Here is a 21,863-nt window from a genome sequence, read left to right as displayed (position 1 = left end):
ATCGAATCTGATCATAGAGAGATCTGTTGCTTGCCCATACAATGCAAGACCAATTCCAGATAGTTGTCAGCATGAAATCTATAAAAAATTGGCCTAGTGACACTGCCTCTTCTGCCCCCCCCCCCACCCCCCAAAATATTAAATGTACTGTACCACTAGGCACCTGAATCATGTGGCATGTGTATGATGTCACTCACATGGGCCTGTTGCCACATGGTACAGGCACTTGGTAACAGGGATGATAGCGGATGACACCGGGAGTCGTGCCAGCAGGACAAGTGAGAATTTACAGAGCATGGGCACCGGGGGGACATTTTACACTTGAGGGGACAGCGGCCAGGGGTACATCACGTATGATGGTGGTGACGATATCGAACACCGTGAACGCCATGTCCCCGATTTAGCACCTTTCCAGCATGCCCGATCTCATTTTGGCCAGAAATGGTTCAAATCATCAATTTGGTGGACATGTTGCTGCACTGATTTTCATCTGATTCGATAAAATTATCGAATCAAATGGTCGATCGGGCCACAAAATTGAGAGATGTAAGGCCACCTTTAGGTACTTAAGGAAAGGGTTCCTGCCTGATACGTCTGGTTGATCGACACTAGGTTGTTTGCCTATTAAAAGGAAAAATTCAGAATTGTTGGTCGAGCTTGGCTGGTGGACTTCCCTGGTGCTCCCACATTCCATGGGCTTGATTCACAAAGCTGCGATAACTCATATCACAGTTGTGATTACATGCAAAAACAGTTACGTGCGTTATAGTGCACGCAAAATGCTAGCGCTACCATGATATGAGATATCACGGCTTTGTGAATCAAGCCCCATGTGTGTAGCCTGTAGGTTCTCCACCAGTTTGAGAATATCCAGACAGCCCACGGTGACTGAGATCCACCAGGAATGCAAAATTACATTGCACAATTTAGGATGATCAGGACATCTGTCCAGAAGCATCCATTTATCCACACGCAATGGCTCTGTGATATATAAATGCAGTTTTTTTATGTTTTTATGCAACATGGTGTCAAAGTATAATAATGTCATATTGTGCTATTATTTCCAGTCATCTTAACAAGATGAAGAAAATGTATCTGGTGGCCACTGGAGACCATTATCTGCAGGCCGAAGTCCTGACAAAACTGGACCTTCTGGACACAAATCAGTGGAATGAAAACCATCTACACAGTGTCCAGCGTGAAATAGTAAAGAGGCTGCTTTTGTACTGGTAAAAACTTTTAATACAAGCTAAAAATTATGAGTTCTAAATTTATGGGGAATCAAAAGTAATCCAGTGTTATTGTTCATTTTTGAAAAGGCAGCTAGCTGTAGATCATACATATCAAACTCTGACCCGTGGGCCAAATCTGGCCCTTGGAGCCATCAGATTTGGTCCTCAGGTGGTTTCCCCACTTTGCATTATGTTTGGCTCACTTAGGACCACCAAGGAAGCCATATGAGGAGGGGGCAGCACTAGAAACCAGGGAACTGTATAGGAGAGGGTAGGGGGGGGCACTAGATACCAGGGAACTGCAGGGGTAGGGAACCTATGGCTCGGGAGCCAGATGTGGCTCTTTTGATGGCTACATCTGGCTCACATACAATCAGTAGGGGTTGATTCACTAAGCTACACTGCTCAATCAGCGCAGCTTAGTGTGGCAGCGCAAATACAATTTACAAAGTAGGCATGCTATTGCTGTAGCATGCACTACTAACTTTCTCACGCTACCCCAAAATGAACAGCTGCTCCAATTGTCCCACTCTGGATCCTCTGGTCCAGTGACTTTGGAGGACAAGATCTCCGCGCTTTGATTGGCCCAATAGGCTGCCTGTCGCTAGACAGGCAGCCTATTGGGCCAAAGTGCAGGGATCCGTCCTACAAAGTGAATCAACCCCCAAGTCAGTTAGCTAATTGTACAAGCTGTTAGTTGGTATTTCTCCTGTCTGGCTCTCAGGGAAATTGCTGATGTTGCTGAAACCCAAGAGAAGCTGAATACGTGTCTGACACTTCCGCTGCCCGGCGCATCAACTGTATACACATAACCATGGCAACAGGGACGTGAGTCCTCTGCTGTGCATGTGCACTGTCCCAGTTTGAAACATATGTTATGGCTCTTACAGAATTACATTTTAAAATATGTGGCGTTTATGGCTTATTCAGCCAAAAAGGTTCCTGACCCGAAGGAAGGGACCACTAAACATCAGGGCATTGTATAGGGGAGGGAGGACCACTAAACATCAGGGAACCGTATAAGGAGTGGAACTGTATAAGGGAGGGGGGCTATTACACACCAGGAAACTTTATAAGGGAGGAAGGTGGCCAGTAGACATTGAGGTTGGCCCGCGACTTGGTCCCAGAGCTCAATTCCGGCCCACTTTGTATTTGAGTTCAACACCCCTGCTCTAGATGGAATATGTAGAGACTCTGAAGGAGGGATTGTGTGCATAGCTGTGCTTCCTCAGTTTTTGTCAGCGGCGTATCTGGGGTGCAGACATGGCACGTGCCATAAGCGTTCGCTCCTATCTCTCACCTCTCAGTGGGCGCAAATTTACACTGTCAGCCCTGACTCTCCAAAGGTGTTCCATCCCACTTCTCTATAGGCTAGCCTCCAGTGCCAGTGCGCGGTCTCGCTTCCTCATAGACCGGCGGCGGCACTCTATCTCTCATGATAGTCTCACCTGAGTCCTCTCTCTCCAGCTTTGTTGGCACTGCTCGTTGCTGCCTCCAGTACCTACTGTCTGACATTGATTGTCTAACCATGGCCTAAGCTTTCCATTGATTGACTGCATGGTGCCAGTGTCTCACTGGTGCTGATCAAGAACATCAAGCAAGAACATCAGCAACCCCAGTGTGCGACCATGGACTGTCTAACACACTGATACTGGACTGGGATACTGGGTTGGGTAAGAAGTCTAACACTAACACAGTGATGGAACTGAAATTTGGGGGGAAAGTAGTGGATGTCTTAGAATAGAAATAGTGAATGTGTGTGTTTTTAGGCAAGGGGCATATTGTTAAATATGTTTGTGTGTTATTGGGGAAGGTAGGTCAGGTGGAAGACCACATTATTAAATGTATTGTCGTGTTCTCGCTAGTAAGATTAGTTTTAACCACTTGACCACTACAGGTTGTGTTCCCCTTGTGCACCAAAGTAATTTTCACCTTTCAGCGCGCCTCCTAATTATTCGCTTTATCACTACATATCACACCTAAATGATCTATATCTTGTTTTTTTGCCACAAATTAGGCTTTTTATAGGCAATTTTTTTTCTAGTAATAACTTTGAATGCCTATGCTGGCAATGCATCAAACCATGTGGAGAAACATGGGAGAGGGGGTGGAGCAGGGGCACTAAGCGGATAAACGATAATCGTTTTGAATCGTGACAGACACTTGGTCACGTACCAGGATATGCCTACGAGTATCTGTTATATTTCTCTTATGTAACATTGCCAGTTTACAAATGCTGCAAACCCTGACAGGTTTGCTTTAATGTGCTGTAATTGTCTAGAGATTGTGTAATTCTGAAGTTCATTCTTTCATTTCCTTAAAGGGGACCAAGGTTTTGTTTGGCTGATACAGCTTCCGCTAATACAGTTGATGCTGATCTCAAATTTTGGTATAATCGTCAACTGAGACCCAAAAGAGATGCTGACCCCTTCGCACAGACAATAACGCTTTTACCTCTCAGACCCAAGTCTTGTGCACCACGGATCTCCACAGCAAGTTCTCTGGTGAGTCTCCGATATTTCCATGTTACTCACAGCGGTATAGAGACACCTATGCCAACACCTTCTTTGTTCTGCTGACAAATTCCTCCCAGCCCTTACCCCTTCTATGTGCAGATACCATAAGTGAAGTAAAGGTGGCCATACATCTGTCAACGTGGCGGCCGATCGACCATCCAATTCGATAATTATTATTAAATCAGATGAAAATCGGTGCCTCCACATGCATGCCTAATCGACGATTCTGGTTTCGGGACGAAATTGGTTGAATGGATAAATTGTACATGCTGGGAAATCTCAGTAACAGAGTAGGATAATCGTGAATGATGAACGCAACGGAAACCCCTGGCCACTGTCCCACAAAATGTTTTATGTGCCCCCCCCCCACCAGTGCATGTGGCATATAGCACGTGCATGGGTCATGTTACACACGCACCCCACATGCCATAATGCCGTGTATCTGTGAAAATTAACCAGCAGCTTCTGGGGAAGGTGAGCACTCCTTAGCTTTCTCAAAAAAATAGATGTGTTGTTGTGCTTTGCCAATTTCAGCTAAGGTGTTCTCAGCCTTGGACCAGTCCACTGCTTTGGTGACTCACAGAAACTCTCTCCATGGGCCCTGCGTTGATCTTGATCATCAGTTTGTGATGGGTCTTTTTGGTGTTCCTAAAGTCTCGAATAGCCTCTTTGGTCTTTTTTTTGTATTTAACAACAGGTTATTAGCGTCACACCATGCAGTATGATCCTTAACCACTTCAGCCTTCAGTCGTTTTTCACCTTATGCATCCGAGCAATTTTCACCTCTCATTCATTCGCCAATAACTTTATCACTACTTATCACAATGAATAAATCTATATCTTGTTTTTTTCTGCCACTAATTAGGCTTTCTTTAAGTGGTACATTTTGCTAAGAATTATTTTTTCTAAATTCATTTTAATATTAAGAAAAAAATGGGAAAATGTTTATTTCTCAGTTTTCGGCTATTATAGCTTTAAAATAATACATGCTACCATAATTAAAACCCACATATTTTATTTGCCCATTTGTCCCGGTTATTACACAATTTAAATTATGTCCTTATCACAATGTATGGCGCCAATATTTTATTTAGAAATGAAGGTGCATTTTTACAGTTTTGCGTCCATCACTATTTACAAGCTTATAATTTAAAAAATAGTACTATTCCCTCTTACATGCATATTAAAAAAGTTCAGACCCTTAGGTAACTATTTATGTTTTTTTGTTTTGTTTTTTTTAATTGTAACTTTTTTTTATTTTTTTTTTATTTATGAAAAATGTATCTGGGTATTTTTTGGGAATGTGGAGGGGGGGCAAACAGTTAATTTTAAATGTAATAAATTGTGTTTGTTAAAAAAAATGTATGTAGATTTAGTTTTACTATTTGGCCACAAGATGGCCACAGTCCCTAAAAATTTTTTAGTCCTGTAAGCGAGCTCTCTCACTTACAGGAAGTGAAAGGAGAGCAGGAAACTTTTTTTTCTTTAGAAAGATTGGGATTTCTTTCAGAAGCCATCAGTCTTTCTAACGGGACTTAGATCAATGAATGGGAACTGTGTTCCCATTCATTGATCTCCGGACTAACGAGCGGTGGCACGGGAGCGTGCAGGCAGACCAGTAGCAGCCTTTTGGACGTAACCGCAACGTCCAAAAGGCGATAGTAATTAAAGAAGAACTTTCACCCAAGATTGAACTTCATTCCAATCAGTAGTTGATACCCCCTTTCCAATGAGAAATCTTTACCTTTTCTTGAATAGATCATCGGGGGTGATTGTGTGGCTGATATTGTGGTGAAACCCCTCCCACAGTGAATTAACATCCTGTACAGATCACCTGGCAGATCTATAGATGTCACCACCAGCAAGATGTTTCACAATAGAGTATGTTGTGTGTGTGTTTTCAATATCTAATTTATGTAATTGATTTTTATATTGTGCCCATCTAGATGAATGGAATCAGTCTTCATTGTCCCAAAAAAATTAAAAGTGCTTCATTTACTAGACGGTCTGAAGGTCTGATATCCGCAAAGCTGAGGCCTGAGAAGAGACTGATCAGGAGCTTACCAAGCAGCGCTGTCCAATCATCTCACATTCGGTAATAGACGGTTTCAGAGATTGCCTTGATCAGTTTTGGGGTTTCATTGGGCATTGCGTTATCCAGCAAACATGACCTGGCTTTAAGCCTGGTACACACATTCACTTTTTGGCCAATAATTGGCAAGTTTTACCACCTCTATGTAGTTTGAGGTCCAACACATTTTGTATACTATGACCAATTTTACCACCTCCATGTAGTATAAGAGTTGTGTAGGTAAACCATTTTACTATGTCTAGGTGGTAAAATTGATCAGTGATTGGACAATCAGAATTGGTTGTGTGTACTAGGATTTAGGCCTCTGAACTACTATGATATGGGCAGCACGGTGGTGTAGTGGTTGGCACACTCGCGTTGCAGCGCCAGGGCACTGTCTGCATGGAGTTTGTATGTTCTCCCCCGTCTGCATGGGTTTCCTCCGAACACTTGGAGGGACAGTTCAGTGACAAGACAATATACTCTGTACAGAGCTGTGGAAGACACTATAATTACTAAACAATAATAATGAAAATGATATACAAATTGTACTCACAAGTCTGACTATACTTTAAACATTGGGGTTTAGTCACTAAATACTGTTAACATTTGCAAAGAGCTCACATATATTTTTCCATCTGTTACACAAACTACATAACACATGGGCATCAGTTCATCAAGCATTATTGCATTCAGTAATGTTGAAAACAGCTGACTTTACCGAGCACTAAAGTCCGAGAAAATGTCAATTCATCAAGGCTGTTACCGCGTGAAAAGTTGATATTACCGAGCAGTGAGGTAAACGACCGACTTGTGCGATAAATACTTCAACACATGTCATTAAATGTCAATTCATCAAGGTTACAGCAGGCAGCAAAACACAAAATCATGTGCGGTGATTACCTCCAGCTCTCCTCTGTCGGTAACCAGCTTCGAATGCCTTGGATATCCCCGTGATGGACAGGAGCAGGCAGCCAATAGAAAGATCCCCTGTCTCCTGCATGTGCCGCTGATAGGTTGCGCAGGCTTCTCTGGTGGAACGAGCTTTTAGACCCCACAGGCAGTGAGCAGAGAAAACGGAACAGAAGAGGCTTCCCTGGAGCCCTTTGGCGTTTCACCCTGTAGGTTTGAACATGCATGGCATGTGTAATGTCTCCAGGAAGTTCATTTAAGCTGTGGTAATGTTAAGAAAGACTAATGGACAGATTCAGAGCAGCAGAAGAAGTATAACATACAGTATATATAATAAATGTGCACATCTAAAGGGACGTCGGGATGCATCTATTGTAATGCGCTCGCTGCAGCTGGTAACAGCACAGAGAGACTCCAAGCTGCTCTGCTGTTATCAAACAGCCTCTGATGAATTGAAGCCATGGTGCTTGTATAACCCAAGTTATCCTGTTTTGCATAATGATTGTTACACCAGCAATGAACCCATTTTATATACAACTAGTGACCGTTTAAAAACAGGCTCTAGGTCTGTCACCGACCTGAGCGTGCACCTGCACACCCACCGCGCATGCCCCGCGCACCTGCCCGGCCAGCCAGCCAGCCCCCTAGTCTGTCCTGCATCCTTTCCCAACGGCTGCCAGTGCAGGACCTGCGCAGTAGCGCAAAAGCACTGACACAGGGACAGGACGCAGGGACACTTGCCTTTTATTAGGTAGGATGTGAGCTACACAAACTACGTATAGTGCTTTATGTAATTTGCCTAACACATGGTAAAATGTACATGCACTGTCTGCACAAGTACATTTTAACGATATTTAGTGAATTTGTGAATGTTGTTTTTGACAATGACTATTTTCAGATTGTCAGTTTAAGGCCAAATTATCATTTTACACAGGACAAGAATAAGGCCTATGAGCTGCTATGCTGCACCAACTGTACGCACAAGTCTGATTACTGAGAATGGAGGGCCAAAACATCATGACCGTGCTCCCAAGCAAGATATTGTATCGGTAAGTTTGTACAAGGTGTGATGAATTGATTTTGTACACCACTGCTTGTGATCTGTTGCAGGGGCATAACTAGAAATCACTGGGCCCCCCTCCCCATGCACACTGAATATGGACTGTCTACAAATCTTTGTCTACAAAACTTTGTATGATTCATTATCATTGGCTGAGCAGATGCAGTCATTAGAACAATTGTGCAGAGAGCAGAAAGTTTTTTTTTCTCCTCTTGCCCTTAGTTTTTTCTCTTTCAGTATGGAGCCCCCTGTGGCTTCTGGGCCCTCCTGCGGCTGAATCCCTTGCAGGGTCTATTGTTAGGCCCCTGGTCTGTTGCCATATCCATCTTTTAAATAAATAATCTGATCATGGGAATTTAATTTTAAAGCCACATTTCTTTCATGTATATGATGTTAAATTTGCATCACTTGGCAATGTACAAAGATTTGAAAAGTGCACATCTGTACTGTTCGTAATAAATATAGTGTAAATCTACATGCATGGCTTCTGGCAGGCTACATACAGTAGCTCCTTATTGCCAGCATAGTGTAAATTTCCTACCCAGCACAAAATAAATTACCTGATTCAGCCCACCTCCTCCCACTGCTAACACAGATTAACTGTTAATGGCCATTACTTGTTCAAACCCTTGTCTCACTGCTGAACAAGGGACTCTTACCCATCTCTGTACACCTGAAGAAGGAAATGGGGTAATTGTTAGTAATAAAAGGGCCCCCATACATTGACCCTAATCCATTTACTGTAGGTCTTTTCCCAAAGTCCTGGTTGAAGTGCAACCCATGATTGCCATCCATTTCTTACTTACCAGCCAATACACTGACATGAGAATGTACTTGTAAAAACAAAACAGTGGACACCAAGAACCCAATAGTGCAATATTGTCTGGTAAGCTCAATATATAATGTAATGTCAAAGGTTCTTATACTCACAAAGGTGGGTTACCATCAGGCCACTACTTGAAAGGCAGGTGGGGAGTATTAGTACCTGACCCCACTCAGGTATAAAAGTTGCTCTCTGTAGATAGGAAAATGGGGAAAGAACCCCTCCACCAGGGGTGGACTTAATCGTGCTGTAATATGTACGAACAGAGGCGCCAAGCAGAGTAAAACAATGTTCTAAAAATGATAAAAAGAGGGAAGTCGAGGTGGACTTACCTCCCTCTGGTAGTAGACATATACTCAAATGCAGAGTAAAAAATATACAATTTATTCACAGCTCCATAAAATCGCAACGCGTTTCGCGGTCAACAGTCCCGCTTCATCAGGCAATACAGGAGCATATAAAACTGGTTCGGGTCCATAAAGCGTGTGAGCGCCTCTGTGAGAACTCACAGAGACGCTCACACGCTTTATGGACCTGAACTTCTCTCGACTTTCCTCTTTTTATCATTTTTAGAACATTGTTTTACTCTGCTTGGCGCCTCTGTTCGTACATATTACAGCACTGACATGAGAATGCCCAACTCCATGTCCGGTCAACGATGTCAGTAAGGATTCTAACCGCCATCATGAGTTCTGATAACTAAACCTTTAATTTGAATGGTAATTTCTCTATTCATATTTAATCACCACCATTTAGCTATTTTTTTAACCTTAGGCTTAGACAACGAAAACCAATATGACAATGGCATAACTTGACCAGGTATGAGTCAGCGAGTACGAAATTCAGTTTTGCCTGTGGTGAAACTGAACCTGTATATTGGTGGGTGCGGGCTGCGGCACGGAGTGTTATCTCACCTGTGTCGCCACCTTTCACCAATGTGTTGCACGCTGCTGTCCATCTTCCAGATACTTCTGTCTTCACAGTGTTGGGAAGATGGAGAGCAGTATGCAGTGCATCAGCAAGAGGTGGAGATGCACCAAACACGAACTTGTACTACTTGGCGCATCCTTATTTGTGATATAGTTCAGTAGTCCTGAAGGGGATGCTACATTTTTATAGGGATTACTGCAAGCAAAAAGATCGACAACAATCCTTTCTCTCCAACTGTCCTATTGGTGACTTTCAAGATAAACAAAAGCATCTAGTTGGTCACCTCATTTGAGTTGAACCACTGGTTGGCCACTGCATCATGTCAACTCAGTGCCTTAGCTGGAGACAGCCAACTATATGCTTTGGTTTCCTCTGAGGTCTCTCCTCTACAATATAAAAATTATATTTGGTGGCCAGATGGTGGAAGTACTGTGATCCTTTTAATTGCCTCAGGCACCAAAATAATGCCTTAATTTGTGTGTCCAAACAACGTTACTGTTAAGTTTGTCTTGCAGCATCATTAATCACACTCTAATAGCATGCTGTAGACATTGGATGATTATGATCTGCACTGTACAGTGAAATGCAAAGTCAGCTGAAATTAAGATGAAGTGAACTAAGTGAACTTTAATGACATCTTATTCTTAATCCATAGGCTTTAATATGGAGTAGACCCACCCTTTGCAGCTAGTACAGCTTCAACTCTTCTGGGAAGGTTTTCCACACAGTTTAGGAGAGTGTTTATGGGATTTTTTTGGCCATTCTTCCAGAAGAGCATTGAGGCCAAGCAATGATGTTGGGCAAGAAGGCCTAGCTCACAGTCTCCACTCTACTTCATTGTAATGTGTAAGGTGTTTTAACAGGTTGAGGTCAGGGCCCTCTGCAGGTCAGTCAAGTTCCTCAACACTAGAATCGCTCATCCACGTCTTTATGGGTCTTGTTTTGTGCACTAGTGTGCAGTCCTGTTGGAACAGGAAGGAGCCACTCCCAAACCATTCCGACAAAGTTGGAATTTCTCAAAATGTCTTGGTATCCTGAAACATTCCTTTCACTGGAATGAAGGGGCTAAGCCCAGCCCCTGAAAGCCCACCCCACCCCATTATTTACGTGAAGCACAATGCAGTCAGGCACGTACCATTTTCCTGGCATCTGCCACATCCAGAATCATCCATCAGGTTGCTAGACAGAAAAGCGTGATTTGTCACTTCAAAGAATATGACTTGTGATATATATTGCACTTGGTAATGTAAGGCTTGGATGCAGATGCTGAGGCTCTCTGTGGAGAGTTACATAGAGAGTGCACTTCACTTGCAGAGACTGGCCGAAGTAACGGGGCCCGATACCGGAGTTGCAGGCAGCGGAGGACGGCGGCGTGGGAGCGATCCGTGCACATGGGGCTGGAGGAAGCCCCAGGTATATATAAGTCTTTTATTATTTTTTATCTCTGGTTTCCTTTAACGACTGGGTTCTGTGGTTCCCCCAAGGTTAATATACTTTCATTACTGTATTTTAACATTTAATACAGAGTTCATGGTTTGTGTATAGAGTGATGTATAGTACTGTATTAGCTAGGCCTATTTTTAACATTGAGTCTCAAGCAACCAGAAAGCCCACTTACATGGCATCAGCTGATCCCAATCGGTGCCGGATAACCGAAACTCATCTACTATAACACACTGTAACGATCGGTGTAACACAGAGAGGGTCTGATTACCGGTGATCTGCAGTATCACCGAGAATACAGATATATACCCGATTATTGATGATCTGCAGTATCACCGATAATCAGATATATCTCTAACCTCTGGACACCTGGGTAATAACTGAGTGTTTGGTGCAACATAAATACTTTGAGGACTGCACCTGAGGAGCAGCTGCACAGCAGTAAGGAGTACTGCACAGTAACACGTTCCTTCCGCAAGCCTGAGACTCTCCCGAGGGAGGGGTCAGGCTAGGAGTAGGAAGGACAGAGTGTGAGTGACACCAAGGAATATACAGTTTTCCCTAGACTGAGGTGTGAGGTCCTTGATCATCAACACCTAGGAACTGGTCTAGATAATAACACAGATAATATCACAGATACTGACAAGGTCTGAGTGCTACCACGTAGTGATCGCAACGCCAGATCAGCTGACACCCTTCTGACTGCCATAAAGGCTCTGCCTCTCAGCGCGCGCGTCCTTCTAAACCTGTGTGGACTATCAGTCCCAGCCACACCAGCCATGTATTGTAATGCCTCTGTAGGTTTGAACGCGGGGCCAGCTGCACCGCTGTCAGAGCATGCGGCGGTTTCCCCGCGTTCAGCCATAATGCTAGTGGTAAGCCCATGCGTGCAAACCGCCGCGTCGGACGCGGAATCTGCCGCCTTGTTCACTGGGCATGCAGCGGTTTCTCCGCGCTCCGTCTGGCTAGTGGATGCAGGCCCATGCGCGCCAGCTGCCATGTTGAACGCGGAATCAGCCGCCTTACTCTGAGTACTCGCGGCGGCTTTTCCGCGTTTTCTCACACACACATGTCACAAGTTAGACTTATTATGAGATATGTGGAGATTTAACGTAAACCTGAACATTTTCAATACTTACATTGGGAGAGGGAAGCATCGTGATCCTCCAAAGGCTTCCCCTGTCCTCTTCCTCCAGGCTCTGGCGGAAAAAGCCGAGCTAATCAGGTGTTGCGCAAGCTTGAGCTGTTGGCAAGGGCTTGTTGATGGTCTTTCAGGGGACAAAGGGCTGGAATGGCCGGGTTGAGGAGGATGGGGAAGACTCTGGATTAACCTTCCCTCTATTCAGGTGAGTACTTATTTGGGCCACTTTTTTCCTCTACAGATACCCTTTAAATGCAGTGGCCGTTGCACTATCCTAACAGAAGGAATAATGATAATCCAGCCAATTGCCTTTTTTTTTACTGAGTATCTGCTGAGGCTTTTGGTATTGGAGCGAGGTTCTGATGGTCTTCCTGTACACCTGACTTAGCATCATTAGAAAGTCACCATAGAAAGTTTTCTTTCGCGAACTGCCAAGAAGGCAGAGGATCAGCATTTCCACCAGCACCCAGGTTCACTTCTTTTAGCATTCAGAACATTAGTCGACAAAAAGTAAATAAGAGCATTTTAGTGTTCTTGGAAAGCACAGCTATTTCTCTTTAAGATTTAAGAGACACAGACTTTTACTACCATACTGGGGAATGACTTAACATCAGTTGGTGAACAGCCCAAAACAACACCAGAAAATTAAGTGTTTTATTTTCTGTTTTCCCAAGAATAAGAGCTTGTTATCTTCATTGTTCTCCAGAGGTCTGCCCAGAGGCCATCGATGTTCTGCGGCCCTAAAATAGCTAGGAATTAAAAGTTTAAGACTAAAGTAAATCGACTCCCTGATGATGTGAAGTGTGATCCATGAAATATGGTCAATATTAAATACCTCCTTTAAGACCGCGAGTGCTGATTGAGCATTCTTGGAATATGAGACTATAATTCCATTACCAATTAGTAATTGTTAGGGGATCGTGTGCAAATAGCTCAAGGCTTAAGCAGCTCTCTATAAATCCCCGAATGCTTACAGATGGATTATGGGGATCTTGAGGTGATGAACGTTTTATGGAGATCACAATAACAATGCCACTCTGGAACTTCCTCCCCAGGTCAGATAGCCGATGCACGATGCTTACTGGAATTCTGTGCTTTATCAACTCCGCTGCCATTCTGGTCTCGTGCCGCTGCCCTGTCCCCCTCTGACAACTGTATCGGGGCTCTTCTCAATACAAACAACCATGTTAAACTCATGACCTCATGGAACTGCTTGAATGTACTTTAAATAAACTCTTGGCCAGGATAAATAATCCACCCCCAGTAACATTTGATTTCATCAGTTCCTTCGTTTAAGTTTTCCACAAAGTAAAAATAATTTACATTACTGGTTTTTTTTTTCTACTAAAGTATTATCACTCAGAAGTACATGCACGTCAGGGGAAGGTTAAGATTGCTTACAGGTTGTTTTTTTTTCTTCTTGCTGTTAATATCTTTGGAGTGACCTCACTTGGTTAAAAGTCATGGCACGCCCTTCAGAAAATAAGCAAGGGAAGTATCGCATCGCAAGCAGTTTTATCATTTAAAGTAGGTTGAAGAAGGATTGCATTCCCACAAAGGGAAGCAGAACTTGCGTACTTCAAAGGTGCCAGCTGGAACTTTCTCGTGGGTTGGAAAACACTCAAAATATTTAATTATTTGAGATATCCAAATGGCAGAACATACTGTGATGAAATGACCAATGCCCATTGCTCTTGTACAACAGAGGTCAGCAGAGAAATATGTGCTGCCGTTTAAAGGCTAAAGCGGTCCAGTTCAGGCACATATGTAGAAACGGCGCAAGGAAATTTCAACACAGGGTGAAGCCGCAAAAATTGTTCACCCTGCTCTAGCTAATCTCTGTCCTTTTTTTAACCCATTAGCAGCTTCAAGAGTTATCTCGTTTGAGAAAAGTGCACCGCTTTTCACCTCAGTCGGCAGAACTTGCCTTGCTGTAAATTCTTTGAATGCTTTGATCTCTCTCTACTACTTCTAAATATAGAAACTTCAAAGCAGAAGTCCTCTGTTTTTGTCTCACACTGCCCCCTATTGACAGGTGGCCATAAATACACATTACAGTAGTACTAATTAGAAGCAGTGAAGTGTAAAAATAAATAAATAAATGTACTAAAATAAATGGGCCTGGAGCTGTTGCAAGCCTCTAAATAAATTAGCTGCTAAAGGGTTAAAAACTCTGCCCCTACTGACTACCTAACTCTTTTGTCCCTTGCATAATCCTGGCACCAGCTATTGCTGGTGGCTGAATTATGCAGTTATTATTGTTTTGGGGATCCAGCTATTGCCAGCGCCCAAATTTCTCAGTGAGCGCTGCTATAGTTGTAATTTATATTACCAGGTAAAGCAGTGCCCAAATTGCTAATGCCACACAGCGCACAATTTACCTGTCTGGCAGATTAGCTCCCCCTTCCTGCGTGAGCAACTAACTGCACAAGCCAAGAAAATGTGTTACTTGTTATCCACACCTGCACTATCTGAGTGACAAGCAAGAAGAGACACTCTGTTTTGACAGAGTTTCTATGAGGAAGTGGGTATTAGATGGACATCTGAATGGAAATATACTAGATAGGCAATTTCAAATTATATGTGCCATCAGTGCTAATGATATGTACAGTTAAACCGATAAGACTGCTTATTTCTCAGCAAAGGTGGAATTTCACGTTTGGTGAAAAGTCTCATTATGATTAGGTATTGGAGATGGGAGGGATAAGTTCATAAAATATAAGTTGGAACTCTCAGGAAGAGAAGCTGCGTTTATTTAAATAATGCACATATGATGAACATGGGCAGGGTTTAGGATTTACACATTTATATTTATTACACAATCAATGCAATCTATCGATACGATTTCCAGCAGCGTGTTTCTGTATTTCTTTGTATTTGCGATGCTCGGTTTTGTGATTTTTTTATTTTTGCATCTGATTCTTTTTTCTTTCTTTTTTTCAAGTTTTATGCAAATTTTTACATTCCATTTCTTCTGTGCAAACAATTAATGAATTAACATGAAGTTGTATGTAATTAACGTCACATTCTCAATAGAATTTTCACATTTGGAATGCAAAAATTTGCATATTTATTGACGAGCATTGTAAGCGAATTGCACGTCCATGGCAAGTATACACATTGGCTTTTTTTATGGGGGGCGGGGGGGGTTACTGCAGTAAATTTGCGCAGCGCATTGGCTGTGTGGTGAACGAATTCGCAAAATTCTCAAAAATGCAATTCACACACAAATTGTGCAATCTGAAAGGTGCCTAGCCAGATAAGTAGCAGTACCAACTGAAGTACCACTATGGATGATTCTGGGTGTGACAAAAGCCTTTGTTATCCCAGAACATTCTACACATCTCCTTTTTACCAGATGCAGATGATTGGCATTTTTTGGGGTGTGGTGCCTCCTTTGTGCTTCTATTCCACTGACTACAATTTGATTTCTGGAGAATGATGATGAAATCATAATATTGCCAGATACTAGACATCAAAAGGACTCCCCCGGGACAGAACTGTGTATTGCCAAAATCTGACGCCATTTCTGAATTCTTGCGCTCTTCTGGTTCGTCTGTCAACTCATGTGAAACTAGTGTGCATGAACCTTTGACCATTTCTTGTTGTTCTGGAGGATTTTTTGCAATGTGCCATGGCTCAAGCAAGCCATCAGATGTTGCACTGAGGTAGGTGCCTAGGCAGTACTTTACTTGGCATACTGAGTGTGTTTTGGAGCTACTCTATGGATACAAAACATTTATAATCCATCCTTTAGCACTACATTTCATACATTTACCCAGAGGTTAACTAAAAATTAAATTAGAGATGGGGTTTTTAGTCCAGACGGACTCGAATTTGGAATTCTAATGAAGTCTAATGTCTTCAGGTGTGACCGCGGGATGGAGGGGGGTTAACTTACCCAGAAGTCTTTGGGACATATGCGTTCCATTACATGTTTCCGGCTTGAAGGAGGAAACCCTGTAGTGAGTAATGCAACAGGCTTTCATTACGCCTATGACGCGTAATGAAATGCCGACGGAGTCCCGGAGACTTCTGGGTAAGTTAACACCCCCATCCTGCGGTCACACCTGAAGTCATTAGACTTCATTAAAATTCTGAATTCGAGTCTGTCTGGACTCAAAAGCCCATGGCTGCTACAAATCATGGTACCGCCCAGAAAGACTTTGATGTGGCCCTTCAATGTTCACACCCTTTCCCTTGCCTACCCCTGATGACCCTCATATCCTGGGGGCCCACCTTACAAGGGTCATAAAACAAGTGTGGCTATCATGATCTTCATACCCATAGCAAGTGTAGCCACAAAAAGACCTGATCTCAAGGATGGGCCCTTGCCTGTGCCAGTTACCAGGTTGAATACCAGTCTCAGTCATGGCTGTACAACCCTTGTTTGAAAGAGAAGATTGATTAATAAGGTGACAAATGTGGTTTTAGAGGGCGGTGCAGGAAAAAAATGACCCGTCTGCCTGCCATAAACGCTAGTTTACAGGCAAATACTGGTGAGCCCGACGCTGTGTGCCTCTTACTCGCTCTGAGCTCTGTGTGTGCTACTAAGGTTTATTGAAGCCTGTGTCCACTTTTGCTGCAGTATGGTTAACACTCTCTTATGGCAGCAAATGCAGGTTTTTCTTGCACCACCTTGTATTTATCTGGCCATTGAGTGTATTTAGATTAAAAGAATACAGTTAAAACTGCTTTGATTTAGTTTGTGACTTTTTCTTTACTTTATTTTTTCAGTCTTCATTTTTTTAATCAAAAATATACATTATTAAAAAACGAATTCTGGCTGTATTGTGTGTTTTCAGAGTGTGGATACGGGTAGCCGAGTGCTCCGGGGCTCCAAGATGGAAGAGATGCTGCAAGCTCTCCACTATGACCGCCGCGCTGGCTATTTCTTTGCTACATTCTGTGAGCAGTCAGGGAACAAGGTATGCTGGGAACAATGTATGCTGGAGAAGAGTCTTACATAGGTAAACTGGGAGAGATAGAACTGCTTGTACCATGCTAGGGATTTGCATTCGCACACAGAACACTCCCTCCCGCTTTTCAGAAATAAAGCCTTTTTATTGGAGGCCCAAGTATATCACAGAAATGATCAGAAAGGTATTACCCACTTCTTGTTTTTCACAGGCTGCAGGATTAAGTTGGAAAATCTGCAAAAAAAATGCTGTTCCCCATAACTAACAATAATTTATTTTATTGTCTGTAGATAGTAAACAGAGGCGCCAAAAGAATAAAATAAACTAAAATTTTTAAAATTGCTTAGAAAAAAAGTGGTGGACTTACCTACTAAAAGCAGACACAAAACTGTGAATTTCATAACGACATACATTTATTGATTTACTCCCCAAAAGTGTTGCAACGTGTTTCGCAGGTACAACCCGCCTCATCAGGCAATAAACACAGTTTTTTTTTATTTCATTCTCTAGAACCTGATTGGCTATTGAAGTGATAGTAGATAAAGTGAAAACTATTGAATCAAGTCTAGTTTCCTGTTGAATCTTTTTTTCTTTCTTTTTTTTTTTTTTTTTTTAGGACTCTATAACAATACATATTCTGTGAATAAAAGAGCAATGACCAGGTCTTCACAAATAAACCACCAACTTCTTAACTTTTTTTTTTCCAGTTAAAAAACAGAAATAAAATAGTCAGGGTGTGTTTAAAGAGGCTCTGTAGTGACATATAATAAATATAAATAAATGCTGTAAATTATTCAGGATATCCGCTTTTACTGTCATTTTCCAGGTTTCGGCATCACAGAACACTTCCTATAGCTATATATTGCTGTATATTGAAGACCCACCCAGTGATGTTTAGCTTCGGAATTCGGGGGGGGGGGGGGGGGGCTAGGTATATTTTGTACCGGCAATGGCGTAGCTAAGGATCTGTGGGCCCCAGTGCAAGTTTTACATGGGGCCTCCCAAGCACTCTATAGATAACAATTGATAAGGCGCACCGACACCTGCCAAGGATTTCCACAGTGTCAGAGGTGCAAGTAGGGGATGGGGAACAGTTTGTTAATGATTACTACTATTTAAAGCATCTATAGAAGTGATTATTACCAGCACAGGGCCAATAGAGAGCTAATATCGTGCTTGAGGGACGGCCCCTCGGGGCCCCTCTGACCCAAGGGCCTGATGCGGTCGCTACCTCTGCAACCCCTATTGCTACGCCACTGTGTACTGGCTTTGGAATTCTCAGTAACCAAGCATTCTGCAGAGGTCGTCTGACAAGACTAATGATGTCACCACCTGTGATACATTTCAGAATGTAAATCAGGGAGAGTAAAAAAAATTATAATTGGCAAACACTGACTAAATCATTTATAAATGAATATTATTATTATTATTGTTATTATTATTTTTTTTTTTAAGAAATTTTAATAATCAAGTTAATTTCAGTACAGTTTCTCTTTAGGTGCTGGTTTATATATTATTTCAGACACCATCAATCACTTTTCATATATGGGTGTCAGATGTTATTATCCCCTTGCTTTTTTGATAGTTAAAGGAAGCATTTTTATTTGCTGTCATCAGACAGTTATTTCCCAACTCGATTAAAAGTGTATTTTTTACATTAATGAGGCTCCGTGGGTACGAAAAAGCTCCTATACCCTCCTGGTCAGAATATTGCAGCCACAGCGATTAAAGTTGAACTCTAGATATTTTTTTTTAGCTTTGGAATTGGTGGAAATGATGGAATCCTCTATCTATGGATATCTGCATCCTAGTGTTGGGCGAACACCTAGATGTTCGGGTTCGTGAACGTTCGCCGAACATCGCCGCGATGTTCGGGTGTTCGCGCCGAACTCCGAACATAATGGAAGTCAATGGGGACCCGAACTTTCGTGCTTTGTAAAGCTTCCTTACATGCTACATACCCCAAATTTGCAGGTGCACCCCAAATTTGTGCACCTTGGAAGTGGGTACAAGAGGAAAAAAAATATTTGAAAAAGAGCTTATAGTTTTTGAGAAAATTTATTGTAAAGTTTCAAAGGAAAAACTGTCTTTTAAATGTGGAAAATGTCATGTTTCTTTGCACAGGTAACATGCTTTTTGTCGCCATGCAGTCATAAATGTAATACAGAGAAGAGGTTCCAGGAAAAGGGACCGGTAACGCTAACCCAGCACCAGCAGCAGCACACGTGATGGAACAGGAGGAGGAGGCGCAGGAGGAGAAGGCCACGCTTTTTGAGACACAACAACCCAGGCCTTGCATGAGGACAAGAAGCGTGCGGATAGCATGCTTTGTACCGCCATGCAGTCATAAATGTAATAAAGATAAGAGGTTCAATAAACAGGGACCGGGCGGCAACGCTAACCCAGCAGCAGCAGACGTGATGGAACAGGAGGAGGAGAAGGCCACGCTTTCATGCGCAACTCAGGCCTTGCATGAGGACAAAAAAATGCGTGCGCAAAGCAATGCAATGAGTAGTTTTCAGGACACAATGGGCTATTCGGAGGAGCTATTCCCACCCCCACAATCTTCTACCTGTGAAAGGTCAATGGAACAGCCACAAATGTTGTGCCCGGATTCACAACCTTTTTCTGTGGAAAATGCACCTTGCACTGAAATGCAAGGTGAGGCCGAGGATGAACATGACGTCAACAACTCAACATGACGCAAAATGGGGGCGGAACAGAAATCTGCTTTCAATGTTTTGAAGGCCTTAATTGCCTCCGGTGGCCAGTTAGATGCATCATTCATCACACCCAAATCCCAGAGCAATGTGTGCAGGAATTTGAATCGCAGGAGGTGTACCGAGATCATCTGGACAAGTGACCAAGTGACAAGTGACCAAGTGACAAAGTGAAAAGTGACCAGTGACAAAGTGACAAAGTGACTGACAAAGTGACAAAATGACAAAGTGACAAGTGACAAAGTGACAAGTGACAAAGTGACAAAGTGACCAGTGACAAAGTGACAAGTGAGAGGTTGTTCTGGGGAGCTCTACTCCACTGCACACAGTCACATATGAGGAGAGGTCTCGTCGGGACTGCTGATCCTCCTCAGCTTGCTCGAAGCCTTGAGGGTTCCTGAAGATCCTCTGCTTGGAGTTCGCTGGGGTTCAGCTTGGTGTCGGGGTCGTCGGCGTCCTCCTCACTCCAACGTGGCAGATCTTCTGTTGAAGGAAAAAAAAAAAAACATTTTTTAAAGTCCAGTACCGCTTCTGAAGGACTCACCAAGAGATGCAGGAGCGCTTCAATCTAGCGCACCATCGCTCGCTGGGTGATGTCCCTCCCTACGCGCTGGAATTCTACGCTGCACATGCTAGCACGCTTTTGCGCAGTGCCGAGGCGCATTCCAGCAGCTAGCTACCAAGCTTCTGTGGATCTGATTGGGCCACCATGTTGGATCTCTGCCAAGTCCTCCAAAATTTTGAGCAATCCACGTTGCTTGTGACTGAGCAGTGACAACTCTACAGTCAGCATTACAATACCACTGCTGTGTTTACTGAAGAAATCAATGTTGAAGATGGAAACCGCTGGCATGATGCAAGTGGGGGAATCTGAAGATGAAAACGATCAGCGTGATGATACCAACATCAGGCAACCTGCCTCAGGAAACGCTGGTCCCAGCTATGACAAAGAACAGGACGAGGAACAGCTGGAGTTGGAGCAGGAATTGGATGCCCCCACTGCCGAGGGACAGAGCGGTGCACGTTGGACTTCCACAATTTATCGGGAATGGACAGCAGAAGAGGAAGAAAGTGATGCTGGTGACGAATATGGTGCATCACAACAATCACAACGCTCACAAGAACATGAAGACAGAGGAGTCTGGCAGGATTCTCTGGCACACATGGCTCAATTCATGCTAGACTGCATTGAACGCGGCCCGCGCATTATTCACTATTCATTATTATTCATTATTCTGGACAACACCAATTACTGGGTTTATACCCAGTTTATACAAACACAATGTTAAAAAACTGATTGAAGAAAGTGTCAGACAGGTCAAAAATGGAACAATTCCAGCAGGCCCTTGAGGATGGAGACTTTAGAGAGGAGATTGACATCCTCCTCCTTCTCTAGCCAGTTGTACGCCGACAGACTGACTTCAGCAAACCCAGGAGGACCAGGAGGGCAGCAAAGAACACAAGCTGCTGCTAGTGCCCAAAAGGGAATGGTATTGGCAGTGTCCTTGGAGTGGGAACATTTTCTGACACCCATGCAGCAGCCCACAGAACAGCAATCGGGCAGTTCCACGTCCTCCAACACCAATCGCCTGGAGAAGATGGTCAAGGACTACATGTCAGATGGCGTAGCTGTGTTGAACAATCCATCTGCAGACAGACGGTGAGTGTGACAGCACAGAAGGACCATGGCAACTCACTCATAGTACCACAGTTTGATAGTGCTGCCCAAAAAATTATATGGATCCGTGGACCCGGGCAGTACTGAGAAGTGGGAACGCAGATTTTAGTACCTAAACACACGATACAACATGTTTTCCGGGGTCGGACTCTGAGGCACATACAGATGGTCCCGATCATCATCCTCATCATACAACTCTTCTCCTGAGTCTGACCCACCCACCACCTCTGCCACCCCAACATCCCCAGACACCGACCCCTCATCGTCCTCAACATTAACTTGGGATGCTGGCCTGAGCCCGACCTCCTCCTCCACATCAGGCCCCATCATCTCCTCAATGGCAGCCCTCAATAATCGCTCTGGCGCCGGACCGATGGACACAACGTTCTCCTCCGGGGAGGGCTGCTGCTGACCACTG

The 21,863-nt window shown here is 43.4% G+C and overlaps 1 protein-coding gene across 4 annotated transcripts in view; it reads left to right on the top strand.

Annotated features, from left to right (window-relative positions):
• RGS22 (regulator of G protein signaling 22) overlaps positions 1–21,863 on the top strand; it is a 157,828-nt gene that overhangs the window by 65,836 nt on the left and 70,129 nt on the right. For all 4 annotated transcript variants that reach the window (XM_068237725.1, XM_068237724.1, XM_068237727.1 and 1 more), the window contains 5 exons: positions 1,068–1,229; positions 3,556–3,736; positions 5,695–5,843; positions 7,666–7,780; positions 16,934–17,056. In XM_068237725.1, the coding sequence (XP_068093826.1) occupies positions 1,068–1,229; positions 3,556–3,736; positions 5,695–5,843; positions 7,666–7,780; positions 16,934–17,056 (730 nt within the window). The remainder of the gene's footprint in view (positions 1–1,067; positions 1,230–3,555; positions 3,737–5,694; positions 5,844–7,665; positions 7,781–16,933; positions 17,057–21,863) is intronic.

The sequence above is a fragment of the Hyperolius riggenbachi genome, chromosome 5, assembly GCF_040937935.1.
Source record: "Hyperolius riggenbachi isolate aHypRig1 chromosome 5, aHypRig1.pri, whole genome shotgun sequence".
Taxonomy (NCBI): domain Eukaryota; kingdom Metazoa; phylum Chordata; class Amphibia; order Anura; family Hyperoliidae; genus Hyperolius; species Hyperolius riggenbachi.
The sequence above is the reverse complement of the archived record's forward strand: the minus strand, read 5'-3'. Positions and strand labels throughout refer to the sequence as shown.